Source organism: Onychostruthus taczanowskii, unplaced genomic scaffold (genome assembly GCF_017590055.1).
Source record: "Onychostruthus taczanowskii isolate IOZ18803 unplaced genomic scaffold, ASM1759005v1 scaffold93, whole genome shotgun sequence".
Lineage (NCBI taxonomy): Eukaryota > Metazoa > Chordata > Aves > Passeriformes > Passeridae > Onychostruthus > Onychostruthus taczanowskii.
In genome coordinates, this window is record NW_024507324.1 from 631,404 (window position 1) to 659,065 (window position 27,662).

At 38.7% G+C, this 27,662-nt stretch overlaps 1 protein-coding gene across 1 annotated transcript in view; it reads left to right on the top strand.

Annotated features, from left to right (window-relative positions):
• KCNK2 (potassium two pore domain channel subfamily K member 2) overlaps positions 1-27,662 on the top strand; it is a 103,413-nt gene that overhangs the window by 28,212 nt on the left and 47,539 nt on the right. The window contains exons 2-3 of the mRNA XM_041426688.1: positions 2,135-2,445; positions 16,174-16,291. Of these exons, the coding sequence (XP_041282622.1) occupies positions 2,135-2,445; positions 16,174-16,291 (429 nt within the window). The remainder of the gene's footprint in view (positions 1-2,134; positions 2,446-16,173; positions 16,292-27,662) is intronic.

A 27,662-nucleotide genomic window follows, 5' to 3' on the forward strand; every position in this document is an offset into this window, starting at 1 on the left:
GGGGGGGGCAAGCAGCGGTGTGGCTGCTCGCCGCCCCACAAAAGGCACCGCCGGGCTCGGGCTGCTCCGCACGCCCGGCGCACCGGAGCGCGCACGGACACGCACACACACACACGGGCACTCACACACACACGGACACACTCGCACGCACTCACACACACGGGAGCGCCGCGATGTGCGATGCGCGATGCGCGACGTGAGGCACCTCGCACGCCGCGGGGCCGGGGAGAGCCGGCGGGATCCGCGTTGCCAGCCCGCCCGCCCCTGCCGCTCCCTCTCCTCCAGACCCATCCATCAGCCTCTTCCTCTCGGTCTGCTCCTGCCTTTCTTTTATTTTCCCTTTTTTTTTTTAATTTTTCTTTTTTTAAATTTGCTCTAACTGTATCTATCCAAGCATAGAAAAAATGCCTGCCCGTGGAGCGAGGAGAGGGCACCGGGTCGGTAAATAAGAAGTGAGTACGAGCACAATGGCGTGCCTCCCCGCTCCCAGCCCTGCGGATGCTGCATGCGCCCCTGCTTCCCCCGCACCGGACAACGGGATGCTCCCCGCGGCGGCCCGGGGCTCCTTTGTACCTTGCCTGGCTCCGTTCCCCTCCCTTCCCGGCCCCGCTCGCGCCGCGCCCCGGCTCCGCCGCCGGCCGCCTCGCCCCCGCGCCGCTCCCCGCGGCGGAGCATCCCCGCTGGCGGCAGCTTCCCGGGGGCTACCGGTGCTGCACCCCGCGGGGGCGGCGGGCGTCCCCCGGCGCACTGCACCGGCCGCGGGGAGGGGGCGGCGGGGCCGGCGGCGGTGCCCGGTGCCCGCTCCTTTGTTCGCCGCCGGCGGCCACGGCGGATCGGCGTTGCTCCGGGCGGACTCGGCGGCACCGGCCCTGGGGGATCGGAAGGGCTCGGGGGTTGCCGCAGGAGAGAAGGCGGCGGCGGGAAAGGGGCTCCCCCCGCCAGGGTGCGGGACGGGGGGGCTGTGCCCGAGCCGCCGGTGCCCGTGGGGCGGGGGCCGGAGCTGTGGGAGGCGTGACCGCGGCGCGCGTGGAGCGCCCGGCGCCCACTCCGCGGGCTGTGAGGGGCGCCCCGGGTCCCGCTCGATCCGGGCTGGGGCTGCCACTCTCCCCCCGACCCCTTTTTCCGGAGCAGCGGTGTGTGCCGGAGCCCGGCGGGTTCCCAGGCGGTGACTCTGCCAAGTACCACCTTCCCTGCAGGGACGCATCCCATCACCGCCGTCCTGTGGGAGACTTTCCTCTCGATTTAGATCTGAGCTTTTCCCACCAGCGGCTGGAAGAGCTGTCTTGGCCATTTAAAACGTACTGGTTATTCAAAACAATTTAAATATAGCTTGTGTGGTCACTGCCGTGACCATCTTCCCGCAGGAGACCTTTATCTGCACTTGATGTGGAGGATTTTTTTTAGTGCCCATGTACTTACTGGTAGTCACATGAGTTATCCAAGTACTTGATTAACACATTCAGCCACTCTTTTCCTAACCCGGTGGGGTTTTTGTAGCTGTAAATAGAAATACCTGGTCTAACAAATGCACGACTCTTCCAGTAAGCACACCTATGTTGTACCACTGTTTTGTGAAAGGTGTAATCAATAAACTGTTAAGACCAGTATGATGAGCAATGTCTTATTTTTACAGTTGTGTCTGGGGAGTTTAGAAATGATCACATGGCTGTTCTCCGAAAGCATTTGCTGGATCATAGGACAAAATAGGTGAAAGAGATAAGGCTTTGTATTTTCCGGATACTTCTGTAATGCTGAGGTAGAACAGAGCTGGAAGGCTGCCTAGCAGTGCTTGAGAGAACAGTGGACATAAAGAATCTCTGCAACAAAATACTACCTTAGAGTAACTTAATAAAATGCAAGGATGTGGGGGAAATATTGAAATTTTGGAAATGATTCAATATTATACAGGGACAGACATAGAAAATGTTGCAAATGTGTTTATGCATGTAAGATGGACACTACTACTTAGAGAAACAGATATGTTGTAAGGTGTTGTGAGATTAAGAGAAAAATTAAGCAGTTTAAGAATTCCATTTAGAAGCAATAGAATTCGTGTAATCTCTTGGCAAGAAGTTTAGTTAGTGAGACCTGAGTGGCACTGTAAACATTAACTTTCTTTTTTTATTTTTCCCAGTGGCGGCACCTGACTTGCTGGATCCCAAATCGGCCACTCAGAACTCCAAACCAAGGTTATCATTTTCCACCAAGCCTACCGTGCTCGCTTCACGGGAGGAAAGCGATTCAGCCATTAATGTTATGAAATGGAAGACAGTCTCAACAATTTTTGTGGTGGTAGTCGTGTATTTAATAATTGGAGCAACAGTATTTAAAGCCCTGGAGCAGCCTCATGAGACCTCCCAGAGAACTACCATTGTGATTCAGAAGCAGACGTTTGTATCTCAGCATTCCTGTGTGAATGCAACAGAGCTTGATGAACTGATTCAGGTAATCCATACCAAACCCCTCATCACCTTGCCTTAGAGGAACAAATTATATATGGCAGTACTGCCATGATAAGGGGCAAAATCTTTCTAAGTGAAGCTCTCTATTGGCCAAGCAATGTAACAAGTGTTAAGACCAGAAGCTGAGCATTTGCATTTTCATGCAAAGCGTCATGGTTGAAAAGCTATTGCTATTTTTAGGTCCAGTATGCTTGGTAGAGGGCCTTTTCACTGAAGCCTCCCATTATGCTAATGAAATGATTATTCATCAGCAATATATATAATTAATAGTTCACAAAGGAATTGGTATATTGATTGTGCTTTACAAGTTCTGTCAATATTTGAAGTGCCTAATTCTGAGGAAGAAGCTACACTATCCATTGCCTTAAAGGACTCCTAATTTACTGTGATTTTTATCAAACTAGTGTTCCTTCCAGCTGCGTGCTTCTTTATATTGATTTTGTTTTAAGTACAGGAAAGTACCATGGGCTTCCTACTTTGATCTTAAATCTCAATTTTCTCTGCTTCTTAAAGGCACATCCACAAATTATGTACATTGGTGTGTTCTTATTAACACTTTATTTAACTTTATTTATTTATTTAACTATATTTATTCCTATTTAACTTTACCCTTGCAGGTCACCTGCCTCAGAACCATGGGAGATATTTATTTGCAGTAGCACAGAACTAGATCCAGAGCCTTATAAATCCCCTTCCAACTTAAATCTCATGTTCCTATGAATATCCAGTGGCACTGGAGGGAAAAGCAGAGGGCTGCCAAATCACATCAGTTCTGGGCATGGGACAATGAAATGCGGGACAATGAAATGAGCGAACAGTCAAGAGTTGGCAAGGATTGACTCCTTCCTTAGCAGTGGCCTTGGGGCTATTTGGGTCTACAGAGGCCAAGATGGGACAGGGAGAGCAGGAGAGGGTGTTGGGCACCCAGACTTATGGCAAGCAGGAACTCTGAAGCATGCCAGATGCATGGGTAGAAAAAAATTTCTGGAAGTGTTTTTTGTCAGCAGATGTGGCTGGGAGTTTAGAAGCTGATTTTACCTCTCTAGACCAATGTGCATTGAACATCATCATGAAAAATCATCAGTTTTGTTTTTTCGGTTTTAAATATAGAATTCTGATGTGCTGAGTTTTTGGTTTTTTTTTTTTTTTTTTTTTTTTTTTTTTTTTTTTTTTTGGTACACTTTTTCTTTTAGTGTTTTTTGTCAGCAGATGTGGCTGGGAGTTTAGAAGCTGATTTTACCTCTCTAGACCAATGTGCATTGAACATCATCATGAAAAATCATCAGTTTTGTTTTTTCGGTTTTAAATATAGAATTCTGATGTGCTGAGTTTTTGGTTTTTTTTTTTTTTTTTTTTTTTTTTTTTTTTTTTTTTATGGTACACTACTTCTGAATTTTAAAGGTAAGCTGGGAAAATGTCTTGTATTTTGTGATTTCTCCCCTGCCTTGTTGCTAAAATATATTCCAGAACTGCTATCCTTAAAATGCCTGTCAGACAATTCCTCTCTCCACTAGTCCAAGCAGGCATGCCTGAGGAGATGCTGCCGATAGTGATTTAGATACTGTGTAATAACTGTGTTCCAGTGGTTTGACCAGCAGAATGTGAGATAATCTTTCAGAGAAATATACAAGCACATTCTGATGAAAAATAACTCTTGTAGCTACTATAAATATCCTCCTATGAAATTTTTAGGTCAGATACTGTACTTGTGAAGATAAAAAAAGAAATTTTGAAGCAATATTATCTTACATCATCTGTGAGATGGACCTTAAGGCAAAAACTGTTGAAGTTTGCTCTGGAGTACTTAGATATTTTAGCATTTATGATTCTCTGCCCAGAAGCACAGATTGATAATAAAACCCCACTTCATCAGCATTCAACGCCCATTTGATATTCTGTGTAAAATAAATGAGTTTCAGTACAACCATCAGAGAACAGATAACCATATCGGCAACAGCTTCCATCTCCACTAATGAACTTGCCACAACCAGAAAAGCACAGGCGTGTGAAGCATGGGGAGTGACACAGCCTCCCACAGCACATGGATGAGAGAGAATTGTGGAAAGAGTTTGCTCTGCTTGCTGTTGGGGTAAATGGAAAATTTAATTTGCCATTGATTCCTTCTGCTTGTCTGTAAAGAGCACCATGATGTGGAGGTAGGAATGTGCTATTACACTCCTTTCACAGGAGCAAAGCTTGGGCACAGGGAGCCTGTTTGGGTGGCTTGCTTTATGCAGAGAAAGTGTTAGTCAATGACATCAAGTCAATGACATTAAGGGCTGGGAAATTCTGCTTTCCCAAAATAAAATAGAAAAGCAATGGTAAACAAGAGTCTCTAATTCATTTTTCCAGGTCAAGGCTACTATCTTACTCACTGGGGTCATATTTTTTCCCTAGTTGCCACTTTGCCACAAAAACTAAATTAGTGAAATACATTTTTTCTCCCTGGCATTATGTCTGACTGCTATTACAATATAATGCAGCGTTTCTTCAGTTTTTGTTGGATGTCTGTATGAATAAAAATAAATAGTGCGTGCAAGGAAAAAGTAAATGTTATTTAAGAATTCACTGAAAGCTATAAAACTGAAAATTAATATGTACTAGAGTAGAAGGGAGCTGGAATGGTTAGTTTGTGTGAAGAAAATTACAGAGCTTAGAGACTGTAATGTCTTCTTTAATCAAGTATTTACCTTGAGTCAAACTATAATGAAATTCATTGCAAGTTTCTTTTTGAACTTCATGTTCTCGGAATCCACATACTGTTTTGGCTCTTTCATGCTAGTCATTGCTCAAGGTGCTTGTCATACCAAGCTTTTTCGATCTTCACAAACTTCTGCTCTGTAGTTCAATCCTTACTCTGAAGGAGGCTTGACTACCTGAAGACTGTCTACAGGCAGTACAATATGTGGTAGCTTATTCAGGTGAGCACATCAGAGAGACTAGGTGGAGAGAACAAATTCAGCTAAAAAAAAAAAGCACAAATGGAATGACAGTCCAGTTTCCAGCACCCAGGAGCCATGGAGTTTCCAGCACCTTGGCTAAAATCTTCCTTTTGTCACAAAGCTGTTTAAAACAATATTGTGTGTTTCTATATATACATACAGGATAAGGATTTTTCCCTTCCTGTTTCCTCCATCCTTATGTTATCTCACCAGTCCCCAGTACCTGTCCTGGTACAGCATTATATACTGTTGCCAACTCTTCAGCAGGCACCGGTTATTTCCTGGGTTTTGAATTCCTGAAACTTTGTATTGTCACATTGATTGTGTGGCTCTTCTGGGTGTACTAGGTGAGAATTATACTTTTACAGACATCATATATTTTATATAGATGTAAAATATGGGGCAACAGAGAGCTGCTATGCAGCCTAGAAAATGTGCAAAGGTAATGGAAGAGAGTGCTTTAAGGATGGCAATGAGGTAAATCCAGCTGCCTCAGAAGAAGGACCTGTATTTTCCTCATAACTTTTCAGCCCTGTCCAGCAGCGTTATTCCTGTGCTGACAAAAAAAAAAAAAAAAATGTTGTGAAAAAAAAAAAAAAAAAAAAAAGATATGGTCTTCATGACTTCTTCTGTCTCAGACTTCCATGGTCCAGTATTGCAAATCTTTCAGTCTAAAGCACTTCAGTTATTTGTTGCCTCACTGTCACAGAATATACCTGAAATGAACAACAACAGTGCATGACCTTAAGAGGTATATCCAGGTACATAATTTGATATTTTGTGAGCACTTCCATTTAGTACCATATTAAAAATGTGCAAAAGTCATGCAGAGCATATCTGTGCACCAAAGAGACCAGTTTTTCCAGGCAATTCCATCTCCTTTTGCTGTAGCCTGAAGCCAGTGTTAACAACAGCATTAAGTGGATCACTGGATGCTGTCTCCAATGGTGCTGAGGTGGGCAGTGCACAGCACTCAGTGGTGGTACATCTAAAATTTACAAGTAGAGAAATACCCCAGGAGGGAGGCTTGTAAAAGTACAAAAAGTACCTGGGTGAGTAATGAGAATACAACAGAGCAGCAAACTGCTCTGATGTTAAATGTTAAACTTCACTTTTAAAAAGTTTCAGTTGGAAGGTCTTGTGAGGATCTCATTTGGTAACAGATGAGAAAACATTGATTTGGTAAAGGTTATTTGTGATATTTAATGCATTATAAAGCTGCAGAAAGGAATGTAGCCAGGTTCTTTCCTACTATTTCTTCTTTTGGAGAAGAGCTCTCTACAATTCATCATGAATGGTGGTTTGGTTTCTCTCTGTGCCTGCTCTCAATTTGGCCCTGCCATGCAATGCAAAGTAACTGTCAGATGACAGAATAAAAGCGTAAATGCAGTTCAGACTGTGTGGATTTAATGAATGTGTGACAAAGTATATAAACCTGATCTTCATTTACACTAAGGATTTTTTATATCTTGTGTCCAACAATTTTTCTCTCACCACTGAGCTTTTTGTTGGTAGAAGCTGATAGAAACCTGGGAGTAATCCAGCTATACACACAAACAACAATAAGCCTTAAAGAATGAAATAATTCTCTAACTGGAGCTCTTGTATCTAACTATTTCAATCTAATTCTATTTGTCTTTTAGTTTGTTGACTGTTTCCTATAGCAAGCTTGCCACTAAGCATTTAAAATGTTAGAAACATCTTCCAAACTCAGATGCACAAAATGTAATGTCAATAACTTTGAAAATTGTCCTGCTATATTTATGCACTTGTGAATGGTAGCAAATGTAAAGAGACCTTAGGTTTCACTGCTGCTGCTCTGGTGGCACTCATCTCTTGCAGTGCTCTGCAGCCATGAGATACTTGTGTCTTCCTTCATGTCATCTCTTGGGGTTGTCTCTGGGAACAGGTGAGCCTGACTGAATTTGATATACAGCAGTGTCATAAAATTGTCATTACTGTCGTTTCATACACCTCATTCCCTCTAGAGGATCCACAGATCCTATGGAAGAAATCAGGTGCATGCAAAACCAGTGAATTTGCTTTCTCCTTGCCCAGAACTCATGTTGCTCCTAAGATGTAGGTATGTGGTCAATATTTTGTGTTGCAGGATGTCTTGGCATTAGAAGCAACTGTTTGTCCCCTTGCCAAAGAAAAAGATGATTAGGAAAAAATAAAAAAAAAGAGAAGAACTTTTAATGTAAATGCCATCTTATATTGCTCATCAATTATTTGTTCACATTGACCTTTTTAAACCAAAATGGAAAAAAAAAAAATCTTTTAAAATCTAAGCAAGCTGTTTAATGCATTATTTTTGCATACAAAAAAGAGAAATAAGAAAAATTTTAGTTATATTATTTTAAATATCTAAAATGTCTCAACAAGCTGGTGTGAATTATTATAGTTATTTTAGTTAGTTAATTCTGAAAATTAATAAAGTGTTTTCAAATAAAGGTACAATGGAACATAAGTTAATCATAGAACATAGTTAATTTCCTGTTCCTTTAGAAGAAAGGTCCTTCAAATATATTTATTCTGAAACCGTAACAAGTGGAAAAAATAGTCTTACACTAAAAAGCACAATCTTCTAATGTGTTCCAAGTGCTCTGTGTGGTAATTCTTGCCTTATAAAGCTTTCATTTTGAAATCTGAACAAATTTGCAGGGTGCTGCACCAAGCTGTCTCAGCAGTAATACTTTTGTAGAGTTTTAAATCCAGCCCCTTTCAGGGCATGTGGCTTCTTCTGGAAACTGAATGCCCACAAAAATGTGCTTGCATTTAAAATAAACAAACAAACCAAAAGAATTAATGAGCCACCAGGATTTGCTGAACGGACATGGATCCCACAAGTTGATCTCCTTGGGTTCTGTGCGGGCTTGTGGCTAACACGGGAGAGCAGCTCTCCGTGCAGGAATCCAGAGTTGTGTGCCATTCCTGTTTTCATCTCACATTTGTGTCAGCTGCATTGCCCCTTTTATTTCCATTCATCTCTTAGATTATGAATGAGACCAAATTTTTTTTTTTTTTAATCTCCCTTGAGGACAAATGCTTTTTTTCCCTCTTTATCTCTCTCTTGAGGGAAGCCTGACATAATTGTGAATGACATGGGAGCAGTGTTTCTTTCTTTAAACTGGCATCACCAGAAAGTCATCATGGCTTCTTCTGTGATTCATTTTTGTAAAAATATTTTACTTCAAAGTATGCATTTGCTGTGGTTCTATTTTTATAGTTGAAGGCATGTAACTACATTAAGTTGCACCTCCATCAGTAACTGATTTTGCCTCTTTCACAGGCTTCTTTACAATGTGCATTGTAGCCACAAGAAAATTATATTTGCCTGAAAATAGTTTTTTGGATATATATTTAAATTCCATCAGATAAGCTCTTTGAGCCCTGATTATGTAGAAAACTGTTGAAATAAATAAGTGTAAATCCTTTCTCTCCAAGAGATTATAAGGTATTTGAGTATGCTGTTTAATTTTTTAAGATTGGAAAACACAGAGATGCAAAGGTCTTGTTTTCAGACAAATACAATATTTATTTAGACAAGATTAAAATTTATTAACTAAACCTATTAAGCTTGAAACAAATTTTATTCATTCTTTGAATCACAGCATTTGTAGACATTTTCAGTCCTGTGAGCTGTAGCTTACAGGTACTCTAGGCAGGAACTTTTTGAGGTAATTTGAATGTACCAATTTAAACCATAAATATTCTTAGTCTCTCCTTTTGCAATTCCTTCCATACTCTCCAAAAGAAAGCAGAAACTATGCCATGTCAGAATCCTAGCCTGGAAGCAGCATTTATGCTTTGTAAAACTTAAAGCCTTGAAAAGACTGGTAGACCAGCATAGAAGAAATTGAGGCTGCACTCTATTTTATTAATTTATATGAGGATCCAAAATACAATTGCATCAGGTTTTTTAATGTGCCATCTGCATTTCAGTTATGAAGCTTATGACAAATTGCAAATAACAGTAGCAGAGCTGCCTGTTGATGTTTTCAAAGCAATGAAAGAAGAAATGAAGGACTTTCAAAGCAGTTAAAAACGAGGCACAGGAGCTGTAGTTTGAGTTGTTGGCCTGGGCATGTGTCTGTCCTTGGTAAGATGTCTGCCCACCAGAGCACTTGGGCTTTATGTACTCTTAACTCTAAGTGTCCTGGCAGTCCTAACTTGTACTGTAACATCCTGTGTCTCTTTTTCCTCTTGCTGTGTCTGTGTCTCCTTTCTGCTTCACTCTGTCCAAAATAAATGTTCAAATGCAGTTCTCTCCTTCCACAACCCCTCCCCCCCAGTTCTACCTGAATCTCCAGATCAGAGAAATATTTATTAAATGAAAGATCTCTGTGAAAGACCTTTGACTACACCCTTACCCAGACCTGTGCTCCACACAGACACTCACTTGCTGTGGTTGGGTGTGGATGGGTTGCAGCAGCCCCTGGACTGTGTGCACTCCTTGCTTAGGTTCCTGCCGTTCTCCCTCTTCTGGTTCTGTACTCAGCTCCTGGAAGAGGGATTTTTTGGCTAAACTTTCTCTTGCCTGGGAGCATTTCCTCCAGGGACAGGACAGCTCCCTTTTCTGTAGTAATTCTCTACATAGTGGTTAAGCCAAAAGGAATTTTTTAAAGTGGTTTTTATCCTTCATGAGCATTATTTGGGGGAAAAATAACAAATAAATTCTAACTGCCCTTGTCACTTCTTTGTTCAAGCAGATTGGTCTCAAACTTTTATTGCTGCTTCTAGTGTTGAGACCTGTAAAGATTACATTTCCTTCAGATGAACAGTTTTATGGACCTAGAACTTAGCTTAGCCTGATTGCTTCTGAATGCCAGCTTTTGTCTTAGAAAGGGTGGTAGATATGACTCATTAGTAAGTCAGTTCTGCAGAACAGCTGTTTGCATAATTCTTCCAGTCTGTTATTTCAAGAAGCAAAGAAAAGCCTTCTTCCCTGAATGTGCATATGTGTGTGCATGCATATATATGTGTATGTACACACAGAGAATTTATACACATAGATACCCATGGGGTTTGTAAAGCATATTTAGAAACAGAAATGTTGTTCATTATGTTTGTGCATGTTTTTAGTTTAAGTAGCTGTGAAAGAGTGTGAAAAGAATCCTTCAGTTCTTCAGTTTGTGGGGTACTAGTCTCCAGTGTAGAGCACACTCATATGTTATACAAACTAAAAAGAAAAACAAGGAGTCACAGAATTATAATACTAATATTATTGCAATCTCTTTCAACATCAAGGCCCAAACCCATGTATTTTGAGGCTGGAGAGTTGTTTGTTAAGTGTTAAAAGCATCCTGGTGTGCCTTTGAACTGAGAACTAGGATTTCCATGTCTTGTGAATCAAAGCTAAAATAAAACCACAGGATTTGTGCAGTAGCTGGGCCATATGAGGCATATCTTTACACTGTAAAGGGAGAGTGCCCTCGTCAAAAGGCAGCAGAACTACAGCAGTGGAGCAAGAAATCCAGGCTGAGAAATGGTTTTCAGAAACTTTGAGGCACATCTGACTTTGACATCACTTGTCAAGTAACTGCCAGGAAGCACAAGCTAACTCCTGACAAGCTGGGTAACGAAAGAAAGCACCCTCTGGATCTTATCAGAAGCATAATTTGAGGTGATTCTATTTTAATCTTTCAGTAGGAGAGCTGAGAGTAATGAACTGTTGTGTTACATCATTTCATAGAAGTGAAGTGACTGGAAGATGGTACAAAAACATGTATTCAGAACCTGGTGTGGAACAAGGAGATGAGCATTGGAGTGACTGGTTTGACACATACTTATTTCTGCCTGATTTCCATGAGAGACAACAGTTGACTACCAGAGGCCAGCCTTCATACTTTATAAACTCTCCTTATTTTCTTGTGTCTCTGCATCCCCTTACTGAATGTAGCTCTCTGGCCAGCAGGCTGCCTTTTGTCAGTCAATGCCATTGACTCCTTGCAGGGTCAGAGCACCAGAAATGAAATTCCTGACCTAGAATTGTCTTCTGTTCTCAGAAAATGACTGTGCTGTTCAAAAGACTGCTTTATCTCTTGTTTTGACAGAACTAAAGTCACAGTATTCTATGTCTTGATTTGCAAAGCAAAGTTCAGCATGGCCTCTACAGAGAGATGCCTGCATGAGCACAGGAATAACACAAAACTGCACAATGTATTTATTATAAAGTGTTTCTAAACTACATAGGAAATGAAATACTGACTATGAATTAAAATGTGATTTGTGTTCTCATGCTCCTTTTCCCAGTGTTCTGATTTCAAGCAAAAAATGTGTGGTGTGAAAGCAATGCCTTTGCTTATGTGCTTCTGGAGCTCTGGTCATGCCTGGCCTGTCCACTCTGGGTTCAATCATCCCTGCTGCCTCTTTTCTCTGATACTCTGCTAAAGCTGTTCCCAAATGTGGCTGCAAAGCCAGCTTGTTGGGATGTGTAGGTGTAGTGCAAGTGAGGACTTGATCTCAGACACACTTCATGCCTATCCTAAGATACAGTACAGAGGCAGCCTAAGAATCCACCTAACTCAAAAAATGGGAATTTTCTAAAATTCTTAAATGTGTCAAAATTTTATCTCAATTCTCTTCACTATCAAAAAAAAAAAAAAAAAAGGCCTGATTTTTTTCACCATTATAAAGATAATTAAAGATGAAAAACATATTACTGTAAGTGTAACTTATATACTATCATTTTAAAAATCATGGTGCATAGAGGCCTTGATTGGATGCCATGTGCTGGGTGACCCACCCTCTGCACAGTCCTCAGTCACCTCACATCAAACAAGTACTAGACAAAGATTATGGAAGAATGTAAGGCAAGTTAAATTGTTTGCATAATTTAAGAATTTAATCTGTCCACATCTGTGTTCCAATGCTGACTGATTCTGTAGTGTTGAAACAAAACTGATTTTTGAAACAATTTATTTTGTATATGGAATAAAATACTAGAAAAATTGCCACTGAGGAGGTCAGTTAACTTTAATAATGGAAAATAATTTTTGTAAGTCAAGAAGTTCCCATGTTAAAATCACACAAAGTGTTTAAAGTCTGTAGCATATGATGACTGTACATGTTGTAGAGTTTCCATGAAACTGCTTTTAGATTAAAAATGCATAGTTACTGTCACTGCTGTTTCAGCTAGGATAAACCAAAGATCTCAAGAACTTGGGGATGGAGAGGAGGGAGGGAGGGAGGGAGGGAGGGAAGGAAGGAAGGAAGGAAGGAAGGAAGGAAGGAAGGAAGGAAGATGTCAAACTCATGACAAATGAAGTTTGCAGTAGTAGTAAGGCATCAGTCTAAAAATAGGCTAAAAGACCATGAATTAAGGTGGCAGACGGCTCTGACAGTGAATAATAAGCCTGTTATTTGAAGGCTAAGACTGAGATCCTGTCCCATAGTGAAGTTAGTGGAGCCTGGGTTTTTATTTGGGGCTAGAGAAGTGTTAATGTCCAATCCTCTAGGTAAGTTTGTGGGGTGGACATGTCACAAAGATGCTACCCTGAAATTACTGCTCTGAAATGTACAAGTGTTAGGAGTTATGCAATATATTATTTTCTTCTTAAATTTTTCTTGGTAATAGTCCTGGATGATGGTCTTCTTATGATAGTGGATCAGACTAAGAAGAAAAGTTATCCTCTGATCCAAAGAACTGAAAATGCAGTCATCCTTCCTGAAAAATCTGCAGGCAACATTCAAAGACTTTATGAGACAGTTGATCTCAGTAAACCAGTAATCTTACCAACCTGTCACCCGTGTTAGTCAGGAAGACCCTTACAGATTACTCTGAAAGAATGAAATGCAGCAGCTTTTTTGGTATCTAGTCTAGCTTCTCCCAAACACAGTCACAGCCCATAAGAAAGCATAACATTGTGTGTTTGGAAACAACAGCCCAATGATGATGAAGGTATCATCTGTCCCTTTATGACTAAAACTATGCTTAAAACAATCAACAAATTTACAAATGTGAATCAGTAAATGTACAAAGAAAGTCGATGAGAAATGCTATCAGTATAAATAAAACATTTAAAAACCACTTATATGTGATATATAACAGATTTGTTTAAATAGGTGAATATATTATTTAATAAGAAAGAGTCTTCAGTTTGAAAAGAAAGAGGAAGGTGAGTGATCTGTAACATCATTAATTTCTTGACAGAGACAAATCAGAAATTTCTATTCAAGTGTTCCTCATAACAGAAGAACTTAAAAAATTACTTTGAAGTACATACAAACTCTCAAAAGGGAAATATGCTTTAAATGATCCACAAGGAATTTGAAGATCTTACTGCCACAGAATGGCTTGGCTCCCAAAATACAAGTGAGCTCCAAAGTAATTAAATAAATAAATGGCAAAGCAATTCACCCAAGCCAATCTGAACACCATGATGCAGATGCAGCCTCCTACTCAGAAAGTCCCTAAAAGTGTGTGTAGTCAGAACTTAGGAGGCTGTACAAAAAGGAAGCATCTCTGAAAGCAGCCCTGATTATTTTTCTGATTGGCAGTTAGATAAAATCAGAGATGTAATAATAGCGGCTAATTGTCTTTTGTAGCCATCTGTTGTGCCTTGGGCAGTTTTGGGTTAAGATGTATTTTTTTTTTTTTGCCCAGGAAAAATGTAGGTGTGGTAGATGACGTCAGTAAGTGCATGGCTGTAGTGGATCATTGAGCACTTTAGATTGCCACACCTTTCATATAAAAAGGCCTTGAGGTACATAAGGTTTCAAAAACATGCAGTGATGGTTTTACAAATCCATTTTATATCTGGATTTGTATAAAACTTGGTCTTGCTAGACTGTCTAAACAGGTGCATTGCCCTGGGTAGCATCTTCATCCAGTACATGAAACAAGAATGAAGCAAGAATCGTTCCAAAGGTTACATTGATCCAGTGCTATATCATGTAATGTCCTCACTGGAGAGTGTGCTCCCATGTGCAGATATCAGGACCTGTGATGGCAGTTCTTAGTCCCCTGAAGTGTAACATCACTCAGTGAGCCCTGTATAACACAGCACACTGTTTACATTTCTTTGTCAATCAAAGGAGCATCTGTGCTGTGTAAATTATAAAATCAATTCAAGGGATGGTTTTCACATGCCTCTTAGTCTGGTGTGTCCCTTCCTACATGGATGGAAACACTTGTCAGTATCAGTGCTGCTGTATTTGCTCCTGCCAAATTGTACATCATGTACTAATGTAGAAGATTTATGCTTCCAACACAAAGGAAAATTGAACTCTCTTCCCCCTCACTTTCCCCATCCTTTCTCCTTCTTCAGTAGGATTGAAAATTCCACTTCTTTGATGTCTGCCTGATGTTTTTTAAGAAAAAAAAAAAAAAAAAAAGGTGTTAAAAGTTTGTGTAAAGATACCCCAGCTGGCTTTCTGTTGATAACCCTGGATGGTGGAAAGGGTTTAAGTTTGGCAGGAAGATCCCTGGATTTCAATGGATTTCAAAATGGTTACTTTTGTGCATCTGAGCTTTGAAAATGGCAAACTGAAAATGTTGGATTTAAGCTGGATTTCATGTTGGGTTTAAGTCCCATAATAAAAAATAGATGTCCTAGTTAATCCCACATTGTTACTTCAAAATCTCTGCCCAGATCAAGTGACTTCTGTGGGGACAGTTTAGTAACAGAAATGTTTTCATTTCCAAATAATCAATGTCTTTTAGGACTGAAAAATTTATTAGTACTGTACAACACTGTTCCTCTGCAACAGACTGCCCATAGGGAAGATGGCTCTGGTCTGTCCTATCACTGAATATATTTATGTACCTAATTATTGTTGTACATCTTGCCAAGCAGGAACTACTAGTCAGTTAAAATGCTCATTTTCACTTCGTGGTTTTACTTCCTCTGTTTTTTGTTAGACACCAATTATTACAAGTATCATAATTAGAAATAAATCCTGTTTTAAAGTTAGGGAATTAAATGAAAACTTATATTTTAAAAATATTTGTTGCAAGTTTAAAAATACTTTTTCTTTATAACAATTACAATTGTTACATCACAATTACAGTATATATCTGCAATTGTGATGTAACAAAACAGGAATATGTTTTATAATAAGAATTGACAGTATTTGGTACTGCTGAAAGAAGAAAAGTTTCCAATTTCTTGAGACTATGAAGATGTCACTAGTGGCAAGCTTGCTGATTTTATTTGTTAGAACTGAATTTTTCAAGAATAGCATTTTTGAAGTATATAGTTGTATAGAAAAACGTTTGATATTTGACTGAATTTTTTGTTGCAATAATGAAAGTTTTATAATTGTATGTGTAATTAATTATTGAATTGTCTGTTTTCTAAAAGCGTTTTCTTTCTTTGGAATTAATTTGATACAGAACAATGCATGGCCATTTTTTCTTGGTGTTTTAAAAAGACTGTTTTTAAGAAGTCCATTTGCTTGCCTAACACAACTCAGAAACATTGTGGGAAACTCTCGTTATAAATTTTGTCTAATGCATGTTTTTCTTCACCAAATAGTTGCAGCAGTAAAAATAATTGTGTTTGCCTTCTAACTACGATAGAAATATCACAGATTTTGCATTCTCCCCAATGGTCTAGACTTTACGCTCTTCTGCATTGCCTGGAGTTGTTGCTGAAGAAAAAATTGTAGCCTAATGGAGTGATAATGCTTGAGCAAAGCAACACAGATCCTTTTCTGATTTAGTGCTTGGATCAAATACTTAATGAATTAATCAATTTACTGTATAATATATATCTGAATACAATTGTTTCATGAATACTGACAAAATCTTTTTAAACTTGCAGCAAGTAGTGGCAGCAATAAATGCAGGAATCATACCTTTAGGAAACACATCTGCTCAGATCAGTCACTGGGACTTGGGAAGTTCCTTCTTCTTTGCTGGCACTGTTATTACCACCATAGGTAGGACACAGCTTATTATCTTTCTATAGTCAATGAGCTGAAACTCTTGATTTCCAGTGTATGCATATATTTGTTAATGGTAAATCTTCCAAATCTTCTGTTTTAAGTAGAGAGTTATTTTCTAGCTGCAGGGGCAGAAATAATAGCTGTCTGTAAAGTAGCCCTAGCTGAGTGATTTTGCTGTAGAAAAAATGTTTGCTGTATGTTTCTCTCAAGTAACTGGAAGAGTTTGTGGAAATATTTTCTGGGGAAGATTTGGTCAGCTGTACAGTCACAAGTGTTAAATAGGGCATGATTTAAAGCACATGTGCATTAAACCATGACTGAGATGTGTGGAATTAAAAGCCTGTGTTCTCCCATTCAATATTATTTTATCTAAATTCTGTAACAGTCACTGTCCCTCTGAGCAGGTGTAAAAAGAAACAGCATTTGGATATTTCAGTTTCTTCCCTTTGACTACAATATTGCACACATGGTATGGAGTTAAAAAAATTAATGTAGCTCATAGCTCAAAAAAAGGGTATTCACAAAGATAGACAGAAATTTGGAGATGAAATAATGAGAAAAAATGAGAGTAATATATAAGGAATTGTAACACCTTTGCAATAATTATCACTACATAATATTTATATGCATATTGTGGTGGAAGAGGATGTTCTTTTCAAGTGTTGTCTGGACATTTTTTCTTTCTTTATGTAGAAGTGCATAAATACCATATTTTTTGTGTGTTTGAGTGTAAACATGTCTATATTTATTTGTATGAATATTGTGCCTATGTGACATTTTTCCACATCTAGAGTAACTGAAACACAGGTTTAGTGAAACCAGAGAAATTCTTACGTCCTTGATTTGCAGCAAACTTACGGATTTTATAGTAGCACCTCCTCATGGTGATAAAAACACTCAAGTATTGAAAAATCTAATTAAAATTAAAGATTATAACCAAAAAAAGCAAGAACTTTGAAAGGACAGGTTTGTGACCAGTCTTATGTTATCCTCTTTGGGCAGCACTAAACTTTATGTTGTGAGCATCCCTGGTCCTATAGAAAATGCAGGATAGTTGTTTCACTTCCTAATAAGGACAAAAGTTAACATATGAAAAGTGTTCAAAGAATTAAAAGTTCAAAAATTTTTTTAAAGCAGTGGAACATTTTGTCTCACCGTCTTTTTTTCTAAGTAAAACTAAGGCTTTTCTAAATCAAAATGTTTTGTGATTTAATTTACTGACCTGATTCTACCAAGCCATGTGTAAATCCAGCTTAGAAGAGAGCAGGGATCTGCAAAGGCATCCAGACCTCTGATCCACTATTCCCAACAGGCAGGATACCCCAATATGAAATTCATTTGAAAATTAATATTTCAGGTAGTTTCTGCAGACCAGAGTTGTCATAAGTAGGTCAAACTGGGCAACACTAAATATTTGTTTCAAGTTTGATGATAGCAACTTGAGAAAAAAATGCGGAAAAAAAGTCTTCCCTAAAATATTTTGGCTTTGGAGTGGCTGGGTTTCTTTCATCATGGACCCTTTCTGGTGGGAAGCTTCCAGCCAGTTGCACTTTTGAGCTTTTCTCAGGATCCAAGGGAAGCAAGATTATATGGAAGCTGTAGTGTGATTGGTGTTGTCTTAATGCTGTGAACCACCTTGCTCCCAGGGCTTGTGGTGTGACAGAAGGTGGTGCTGTGGTGAAAAACACTTGGAAAAGTGAATTACCTGGGAAAAGGGTGGTAAGCAGAACAGCTGAGTGTGCTTTCCCTTAATCTTTGTGTTATTACATGCCAGCAAGTGATTTTGTCTTCAGAACAGTACCTTTGTAACCTTTATGAGTAACTTTTTGAAAATGAAGACATTCCTTCCAGCTAGAGGGCATATGGTAATAATAACATGATTTCTTAAGAGAGTCAAAATGTGGTTTATGAACATCTCCAGAGAGCTGCCATAGGTTTCAGACAAACACTACAGATACTCTCTGTGGACGAAGGCAGAACTGTGTAAATTCATAGAATAACTTTACAGAAATAATTTTTAAATGGGGTTTGATAAATATGAATAAAATTTGTAAATATTACATTCTTATACGTTAAGGAAGCCACAAGAAAATTATTTTTCTGTATACCTTAAGAAGTACTTGCATATGAGGGAAGGGATTACTAACATTTAGAGACAATGATAGCTTTCCAGTGTTGCAGCAGATTTTGTAGCTTTCCAAACCACTTATTACTATAATTTTACCATATCACTTAGCCCACACTCTTCCTGTTGATGTGTAAGAATCTGAGATGTTCAAATGGAATCAGTAGTCTATGAATAGAATTTCTCAAACCTTCCTTTAATGAAAGCAAAGCCTTTTCTTACTGGCATGCAAGTAGCACTTGCATCCCACAAATATTTGGTTTCTGGGGAGAGGATAATAAATAAAGCCTTTGGCATCTGCCTAAGCAATAAATAGCTGTTTTGCAGTTACTGTTGTTCTTGTATCCCAGTAGTGAACACTGACATGAAAAATATTGGCTATCTGTTTCGGTGGCTGCTGGAGCAGACTGGAACCTTCTTCTGGATCTCCTGTAGGTTTCTGAAAGGCACTCTTATGGTGCCATTAATTCTCCAGAGTTCCAAAGCCAGCTCACAGAAGCAGAGGCAACACTTCAGAAAACGTGGCTTAGTATTTATGTAACACTTTCTGAAATCTGTTATAATCCTTCATGCGACTCAATAAATGTTAGTGTGCCTAATATAAAATTAGCAAAACCAGTTTGAATATGATGTGATACTGCTACTAGATGTTTTCTAAAAAGTGGATTTAGTTGAGAGTCATAATCAAACAGTTTCACAAGGCTTTCTTTAGAACAGATCCTTGGTTTTAGCTTTGTATTTACTACTGTGCTACAGCACAGAACTTGTTTCAGGAAGGGTTATAGCTTTGGCTGGCTTAGTTAGGTGTTCTTGCTTGTGAATATGTTTCCAGAACAAATATACCTCATCTCAACAAAGAGAAGTGAAATTGCATGATTATTAGTCTGTGCATATGGAGTGGTTTCAGACAGTCTCTTAGAGGGAAAAGGGTAACAGAGGTAAATAGGAATATGAAATTATCTATGAAAAATATTGTTGCATTGTTCCTGGGATACTGTGCATGCTGCAAAGTACAAAAGAACCTCTTTTTGTCTACCTGAAAATGTCATTATCCAGTCAGTCCTGCTCCAAGACCACATGACCAAAGAAAAGAAAAAAGAAGGTTGAGGAGAAAAGAAGAAAAGTGGTAACTTAATCATAAAGCTGGAGATAATGCTGAGGAGGAAGGGAAAATAACCTTTATGCCTTTTTTTTTTCCTCTCTTTTTAGTCTGAGACCTCATTGCTGGTACTGTGCATGATTTGTAACCTCTGGTGCATTTCCTTCAATAGGTAGCTGAACTCAGAAATGGGCATACAGACACAGCCTGTACACACCCCAATTTCCCCCAGATTTATGTTTTAGGGCTGGGGAAAGTTTTATATTGGCAGCAGGGTAAAAAAGCAGACCTGTCATTTTGAAGCTTGAGACCTGTGTCTAGTAAATTGGAAAAACAAAGAAGACATGCCAAGGCCTTGAGCTCAGCAAGTTGTTTTCCCAAATGTCTGGTGTCTCAGCACATAAAAAAATGCAGCGTCCTCTGTAATACAAGAAATTGCATGACAAGAACTTCTACTAGCCTGCTATGGATCTTCATCTAAAAGACCTGCACTATTTCCTCTCTTAGTCCAGACAGCCTGTCATGATTTTTTTCAAGCACTGCAAGGTAGACATATGGGAAGAGTGTTTATTCAGCCTCCTGGAAGATGGAGTGCCTTGGATGGCAGTGGAGAGCAGGGTGGCAGTGCCAGCAGGTAGCTGTGGTTTGCCAGAGTCCATCCTTTCAAACAGAGCTCCTTTAATGCCTTAGCACTCGAGGATGCATCACAGTCCCACTGATGTCCAAATCCAACAGTTGCCAAAAACTGGGTCCAACAAATCCAAAAAGGAAGAACACATAATTTCTTCTTGTCCAGTTCCACTTTCGTTGCCACCAGCCCTTGATTTTCGAACCCAGCATCTGGTGTTCACTGGAAACTGAACCTCTTGAGAAGTTCATCATGACTAACGTCTTTAATTTAGGTTCATGAAGCTAGTTATGGGAATATGGGGATTTGGGGTCCAAAAATGTAGCAACCATTATTAAAGTGTGCAAAAGAATGTGAATATTAAAAAAAAAATAGAAAAAGAAAATAGAAAAAGAAAATAAATTTGTAAATATTTACATTTTAGGGAACAGATGTGATACTGAAGATACTGAATAATAGATTTATGTTTTTGACTAGAAATTTCAACCTGATTTGTCATTTTTAAAGCTGCAATTAGTTATATAGCTTCAAATGCAATTTCATTTTAAGGAACCGTTCCTTCTGTCATTTTCCCACTGGCTGGACAAAAGATTTGCTTGTGAAGGCAGGGTATTTTACAAAGTCTTATTACATTGCTTGTTGATTTGAAACAATAATAAAATCCTGCTGCTAAAACTGTCCTTTCTGGCACCATTCCAGTGCATTTTTGAAATACAAGGTAACAGAATAATGTGCTGACAACTAAAATATACAAAACACTTTTGATGTTACAAAAAGACAAATATTGTTCATAATGAGATGTGTTACCTATTATGTCAGATAATCATAAAGCTAAAAATGTGCAAATGACATTGAAAATTTGTTCTCCGAGTTCAGAAAAATAAGAAGCATCACATTATCTTAGAACATGTTATTTTTTTAATTTGTTTGTGCCACCAAGAAGAAACAAGGATTTTGAGGTTGAGCATAAAATCTTCATTTTACAAGACTGCAGCTTATCAGAGTGTAAATACTTGGATTCCTGTTTATGTATTTGTAAGGGAAGAGAGAAGAAGCAAGCAAAAGAAAGTGAAGTGCAAATGCTGAGGTGATTGAGGAGGGGATTGGAGAAAAACTCCTGAAATTAAAAACCACAACATACATTTACCTGAAAAATTCCTATACATGATTTTTATCCATCATATCAGTAAGTAAATCTGCATTTGTGTCCATTACTTAAATGAACTTAACTCTTGGTGGACATTTGAGTATAGGGTTTCCAAAGACCTGTTTTTTCAGGGCTACTCTACTAGAAATGATCTTCATCAATGCAAGATTGAGGATCTCAGCCTCTACTGATAGCCTGGCTGCACAGGTCCAGACTTCACAGAGCTTCTTGCAGGAGTTTGTGTGTGGCAAAGCTGATAAGACCAGCTGCAGAGCAATGCAGAAAAAAAAAGTGGTTAAAATTTATGGTCTATGAAAATGTGGTAGTAAGAGACATGCTACACAGGGCACTGGGGAATGAAGTGGAAATGCTCCTTCCATCTCTTGCTCTGCAGAGGACTCCATTGAAAACTCCTGCTGCTCTCCTGAGAGTCACATTGACTCTCAAAGTGTGTTAAACATGTATATCTCATCTGATGAGAGGTCAACAGAAAGACTTTTTAGGTTTAAAAACATCCCCCTGAGATCTCTTCAGAACTCATTCTTTCCTCCAGGTTAGTGCTGTGCTTATCTTCTTGTCCCTGTGCTGCTGTCCTTAATAGTTGTTGGAACTAAATTAGGTTTTTATTCTCTCTTTGCTCCATTCTAATTTATTTTCTTTGCTTCTTTTGTTGCACTTTTGAAGAAATGTCTGAATTTGACCCAGTTATTGGCTGTTGACAAATAGTGCTTCAATTGTGCTCTGGAGAGACCTGTTAGGATTTGGCAATACAATCCTCCAAATATTTCATCTGAACTGAGCATACTCTCTCCCAGGGCAGTAGTGACTAAACAAGATTTCCTCTGTAATTATTTCTCCCAGGAAGAGTGAGTTGAAAGTGTATTACCACTATGCCCTCAATTTTCTCCTGCATTTGCTCAGGCAGTGGGAAAGAGGGCTTATCTGACTTGAATGCCAAAGAAATAATACTGGACTGTACAAGATACAGGAGCAATAATTAGGATAAGACTGCTGAGAGCTAGGGAACCTGGGACAGTGGTGGAGAAAGGACAATGTTGAAAAGCTGAAAGGAAATTATATTAGATGAAGAGCTCAGTTAGAGACATTGAGGGCTTGTATATCAGAAAAATTGAATTAAATGGAATGAGCAAATCACAGAAAACAAATTGAGCCTCACTGACCAAAATGATTTGGACTAAGAAAATACTCAAAATTGCCAAGGGTAGCTCTGAAATTGAAAAGTGCAAGTTTATGGAATGACACACAGCTTTAATTATACAGAGAAGTGATTTTTTTTTTCCTACCAGCTCTGGTTTGATGTACAGGAATCTGATGTGCAGGCAAATGGTAAATTGCAATCATTTGCATATTCTGTGGGCCATATTCAGGGTCTGATATTTCTGGTGATATTGTTGCTTTAAGTTATCGGCTATATTAGAACAGGTTAGGGTGATGTTGCCTCTTAGTTGTGAATACACAAGGGAGGTTTTTTAATCTGGTAAGTTATGAATTCTGGACAAGATATTTGGAAATGGATGGTATGAAAGGATGCTGTCTTTAGGGTAGGTGGTGACATCAGTGACAATTCATATATTTTTTGACCTGATCTTTCTTTTTACACATTTTTATTCTTTCAGAATTATGATTCAGAGCCCTGCTAACTATTTTCTTTGCTTGTAACACTGAATTTCTGGCTACATTTATGTTCTGGAATATTTTTTCTGACCACCGGAATGTTCTTCTACACTGATGTGACTTCATTAAAATTAGTTTTTCATAAAAAAGCTTCTAAATGTCTTTGATAAGCTTCCTGCTAGGCAGCACTGACAGTTCTGTTTTGGTGTGGTGTCTATTTATTGCTGGATCTTGCCAAACAAGAAGGAAGTTGTACCATTTTTGCAGTTTGATGTACTTGCACTTTTTGAGCTTTTAACTTTTTTTTTTTCTTTTTTTTTTTTTTTCTCAAAACCTGAGAATAGTTGTGTTAAAACAGTTTGCCAGATTTGCAGCTTTCCATCACTCCATTACCTTTGGTAATTTCCTGAACAACAGGCCATGTTTAAAGCAGTTCTGCTTAGAACTTCAAGTCATGTTGTGGAGTGAAAATGTCAATTTGTCAGTTGTGACAGTCCCCAATTCACACTGCAAATGAGCAGTGAAGTTTTCACAGCTTGCTCTGTTAATTCCAGTGTGCTAATGAAATTGAATTTTGTTTTCTTTATTCAGATTTCTCATCACTGGCTGATTAGAAAGAGGTTTCTGAGCCTCCTGATCATGTCCATTTCCATTCCCAGGTTACAAAAGCTTGTTGCTATCAATAAAGGAAAGGATGCGAAGAAGAATTGCCAAGTAGGGTTATACTGTGTGCAGAATGCTAGGATGAATGGGATTATTTCCTTTTCCCTTTTTGTTTATTTTTGTAATTGGATAAGGAGCGGTGCAACCAGCCATGAGAACCTCACATCTTATAAGCAAACAGTGGCACAGGATTTTGGAAAACACTGAAAAAAAGAGAATGTTTTGTGTTTTGCCTCTATATCGGGGTCACTGAGTGAGTAAGGTTTAGAGGCCAAATTAAAAACACCTGTTCACAATGTGTATCCCCCCCCTCAGGATGGTCTGTTGGTAAGTTTTGACCGTGCTAAGCTGTTTATGTGCTGCTTCATTCACAGCTGTTTCCAGTTTGATTAGCTGAGCTGCAAAGCAGAAGCAGCTTTTAAAGAGGGAAAGGCAGCTGTAATCCATCATAGATTTGTTCAATTTTTAATTTTTTTTTTTTTTTTTTTTTTTTTTTTTTTTTTTTTTTTTTTTTTTTTTTTTTTTTTTGTTTTTTTGGGGGTTGTTTGGATTTTAGGTGAGGACTCATGATATAACACTAGCATGGGGGCATGTAAGCTCTCTTAAAAGCAAAGCTCACTATCAGCTGGAATTCCTGCCTACTGATCACCAGAGAAAGTAGGCACCTTTTAGGTACTTATAGCATGGTTCTGGATATTGAGCAGTTTTGCAGATCTGGCTGAATTGCATGTGCTTTTTGTACCAGGTAAAGTGTCTGCCTAATATAAATCATACTATGTTTGCCTGTTGTGTTAATCTGAGTGTAGGATAAGGTGGTTTATCTCCCTGGGAATTAAGATCTGAAGAAGGTTGCTTGTGTTGTATGGAGGCTTTAGGTGATGTACACATCACCTGTACAATTCCCAAGTGCCAGGAATGTCCCTTGGCATTCTGGCTGGTCAGAGCAGGGGCATAGCTGGGCCTGGATATTCCAGTGGTATGCTGAATTGGAGAGCTAAGATCTGCTTAAGGAAGGGTCTAGGTAGACCCTTTAACCCATATTCACCCAAATGTTTTCATGCAAACTTGGCCGTACCATTCGCAACAGCTGGTCAGGGTTACCAGTTGATTCTATTTCAATGATTCAGAAAGATAACCTTATTTCCCCCCCTCAAGAATATAGAAAGGATGTAGTACTGATAGTGTAAAAGACCTTAAATATTTCTTGAACTGCCACTAGTATAAAATCTGCTACCTTGTGCTAACAGCATTATGGAGTAAAATATCATTCAAGTATCACTAGAGCAAATGGGAATATCCATTAGCACTTCATGAAAGTGTTTCCTTTTTATACAATGAGAGCTCTCTATATTTTATAGATTTCTCATTACTGCCAGCAGCTTGATTCCATTAAAAAAAAAACAAAACAAACCAACTTGAAAACCAGAAGGGAAGCTGGGTAGAAATACAGGCAAAGGGGAAATTAACAAAATCCATTAACATTTTTCAGTGATTTTTGTCTGTATTTAACCCTCTTGTGCTTTGGAGAATCTCCCCCTCTGGTGTCATCTTTTTGCAAAAGCTGTATTAGTTGGTATGACTGCAAGCAAAGTTGTAGTTTGCATATCAATGTGTTAAAAATCCATATTTTTCAAGAGTAAAAGTTGATTTCTACAGCAACAAGCATTGCATATGCAGATATATCGCAAGATCAAGAGGATAAAAATTGATACATTTTGATTTATCTGATTTGAACTACTAGTGCAAATATAATTGTTCAGTATAACGTTACAGTCTGATGACTCCAATTTTTCATTTGGTAGAAGCAGATGGTTACAGAGGACATGTTAATTGCAAATTAAAAGTAAGCTAAGTAGTAAGGAAGACTTGAGGGATGCATAATTTAGGTGATCGTGTGGAAAAGTCCTATATGTGCTTACGTATGTTCTGGTCATGCTGAGTTTTACCAATGTATAGATGCTTTTCCAGGTGGGAAAAAATGTGGTGTAAGCTAAAGGGAGGATAATTGTCTACTTCATACTAGCTAAAAGCAAATAAATTGTGAGGCAGTACAGCTATTATCCTGTAAAACATATGATGAGTTACTCTCTTGCTCAAGGTGTTCTTATATTGAGTATTACTGGTTAAAGTTTTAGTCTGGGCTTGCACAACAGGACTGGGGAGAACAACATCTTTGTCCTTCTAGATAATGTACTTTGTGAAAACCATCCTCTTCTAGGTGAGAGGGTTTCTGGGGTTTTTTCTGTTTGTTTGTTTGGGTTTTTTGTGTTTGGTGTTTTTTTAAATTTGTTTTTGTTTAGTTGTTTTTTTTCAAAAGCAGTTAGAAATACTTTGTAAGAAATTAGTATCTTAAGTATTTAGATTTTTGGTTCTGTGGGGACAAATCTGAAGATTGTTGCTCCTTCATGACTTCACTGGAGATGTGATTTCCTCCCTTTCCTGCACTTGTGTGGGTGGGATTCTGATGAGTTTTGCTGAACCAGTAACAGAGCATGGAGAAAGCCAAGTGTAACTAAAGACAAGACACTACTTCATTTGGACATCTTTGCTGTGGTTGCTTCACAGCAACAACACAAACTGTGCGAATTCAAGTCTCCCTGGACAGAAATTTGTTCATGTTTTCAGTTAGCCTACCTTACCTGCAGGGATCCTTAGTCAAGATCCTTAGTCAGCTGTCTACCTGAAATCAGTAATTAAATATGCTCAGATACTGTGGGTATGGGAGTATGACTCTAATATTTAGAGGGATAATAATGAAAGTATTTAGCAGTGTGAGCAGGAAAAAGAATTGCAATCTTGAAAACTTAAATGCTTTACAAAATCCAGCTATGCTGAGATGGCTTTTAATGCTTTGAATGTAAGCATTGTTTCCATTCCACAGAACTTGATATTCTTTATAAATTGTGTGGTTTAAGTTCTAGTATCCAGTTTTAAACCTATATCTGGCTAAAGATGATCTGATTTGAAAACACTGGTGGTATTTTGTACCTGCTAGAATGTCACGAGGATTTCTGAGGTTGTAACCAAAAGGAAGAGCTAGATATGTTGGCTTAGCCCTTCCTTGTTTCTCATAGCCAGACTCCAACTGTGACTTCTAAATAATTGCTTCCTTGCTGTCATCCCGTGTTGCTGTATAGATTTTTCATCTCACTTCCTTTCTCCAGGTTTATAATCTGAATTAAATACCTCTACAGCATGGATTGACAACACTTGCTGCTTGTGGGCCCAACAAATAAACTCTTCTGTCACTGGCATTAGTTGTGCATCTTATTTTAGTTCAGGAAGGATTTTTCGTTTTGGTAAAGATAGATACTTGAAGGATCAGGTTGCTTTTAGTATTTGTTAGCGTTTTGTCAACCTGTGAAAACGTCTTCTGTCTGAAGACACTGCATAGGGAGGAAATTCTCTCCTTTTTTCTACTTTTCCAAATTCAGAATATTTCAGTTGTCTTTTTTAACTTCTCAACCACTATCATTCGGCATAGTGAGGATTTGTCATTAACCTGTGAATTTTGCAGACTTTGATTCTGAAGTCATGCTACTGGATCATGTATTAGTGGGGACTTGCTCAGTTTAGCTGAATTCTTTGGAGGGTGTGGCACCAAACTGGTACTAGGGAAAACATGGATGGATGGATGACTTTGGCTCGCAGGTCCTTGAGGCTTTCTTGCTGTGTGATGCATGGTGGTTGCAGTCTGCTGTGCTGGTCTCTGTGCTGTTGTTTTCTGTCTTGTTTATTTTGATAACAAACTCCTGGAAGCAATTATTTTGGGTCATAAAGGTAACAACAGAGGCAAGCATCCCGAGTGTCTGTATTGCTTACAGACACTTGGGATGACGTAACTGATGACATGTTAGAGAGGTATCTTATATTTTATGGTTAAAACTGCTAATTTTTATCTCCTAGCTCTGCCAAAAAATATTTTGGCATCAAAGTTCTCTCAGATTAAGGAACTGTACTACTTTTAATTTACATAATCTATTTTTCTGATGCTTGAATACTATTTTAAAAATTCCACAACAAACTAACTTAAAAGACTGGAACTTTTTTTTTTTCTACTGTAGTGGC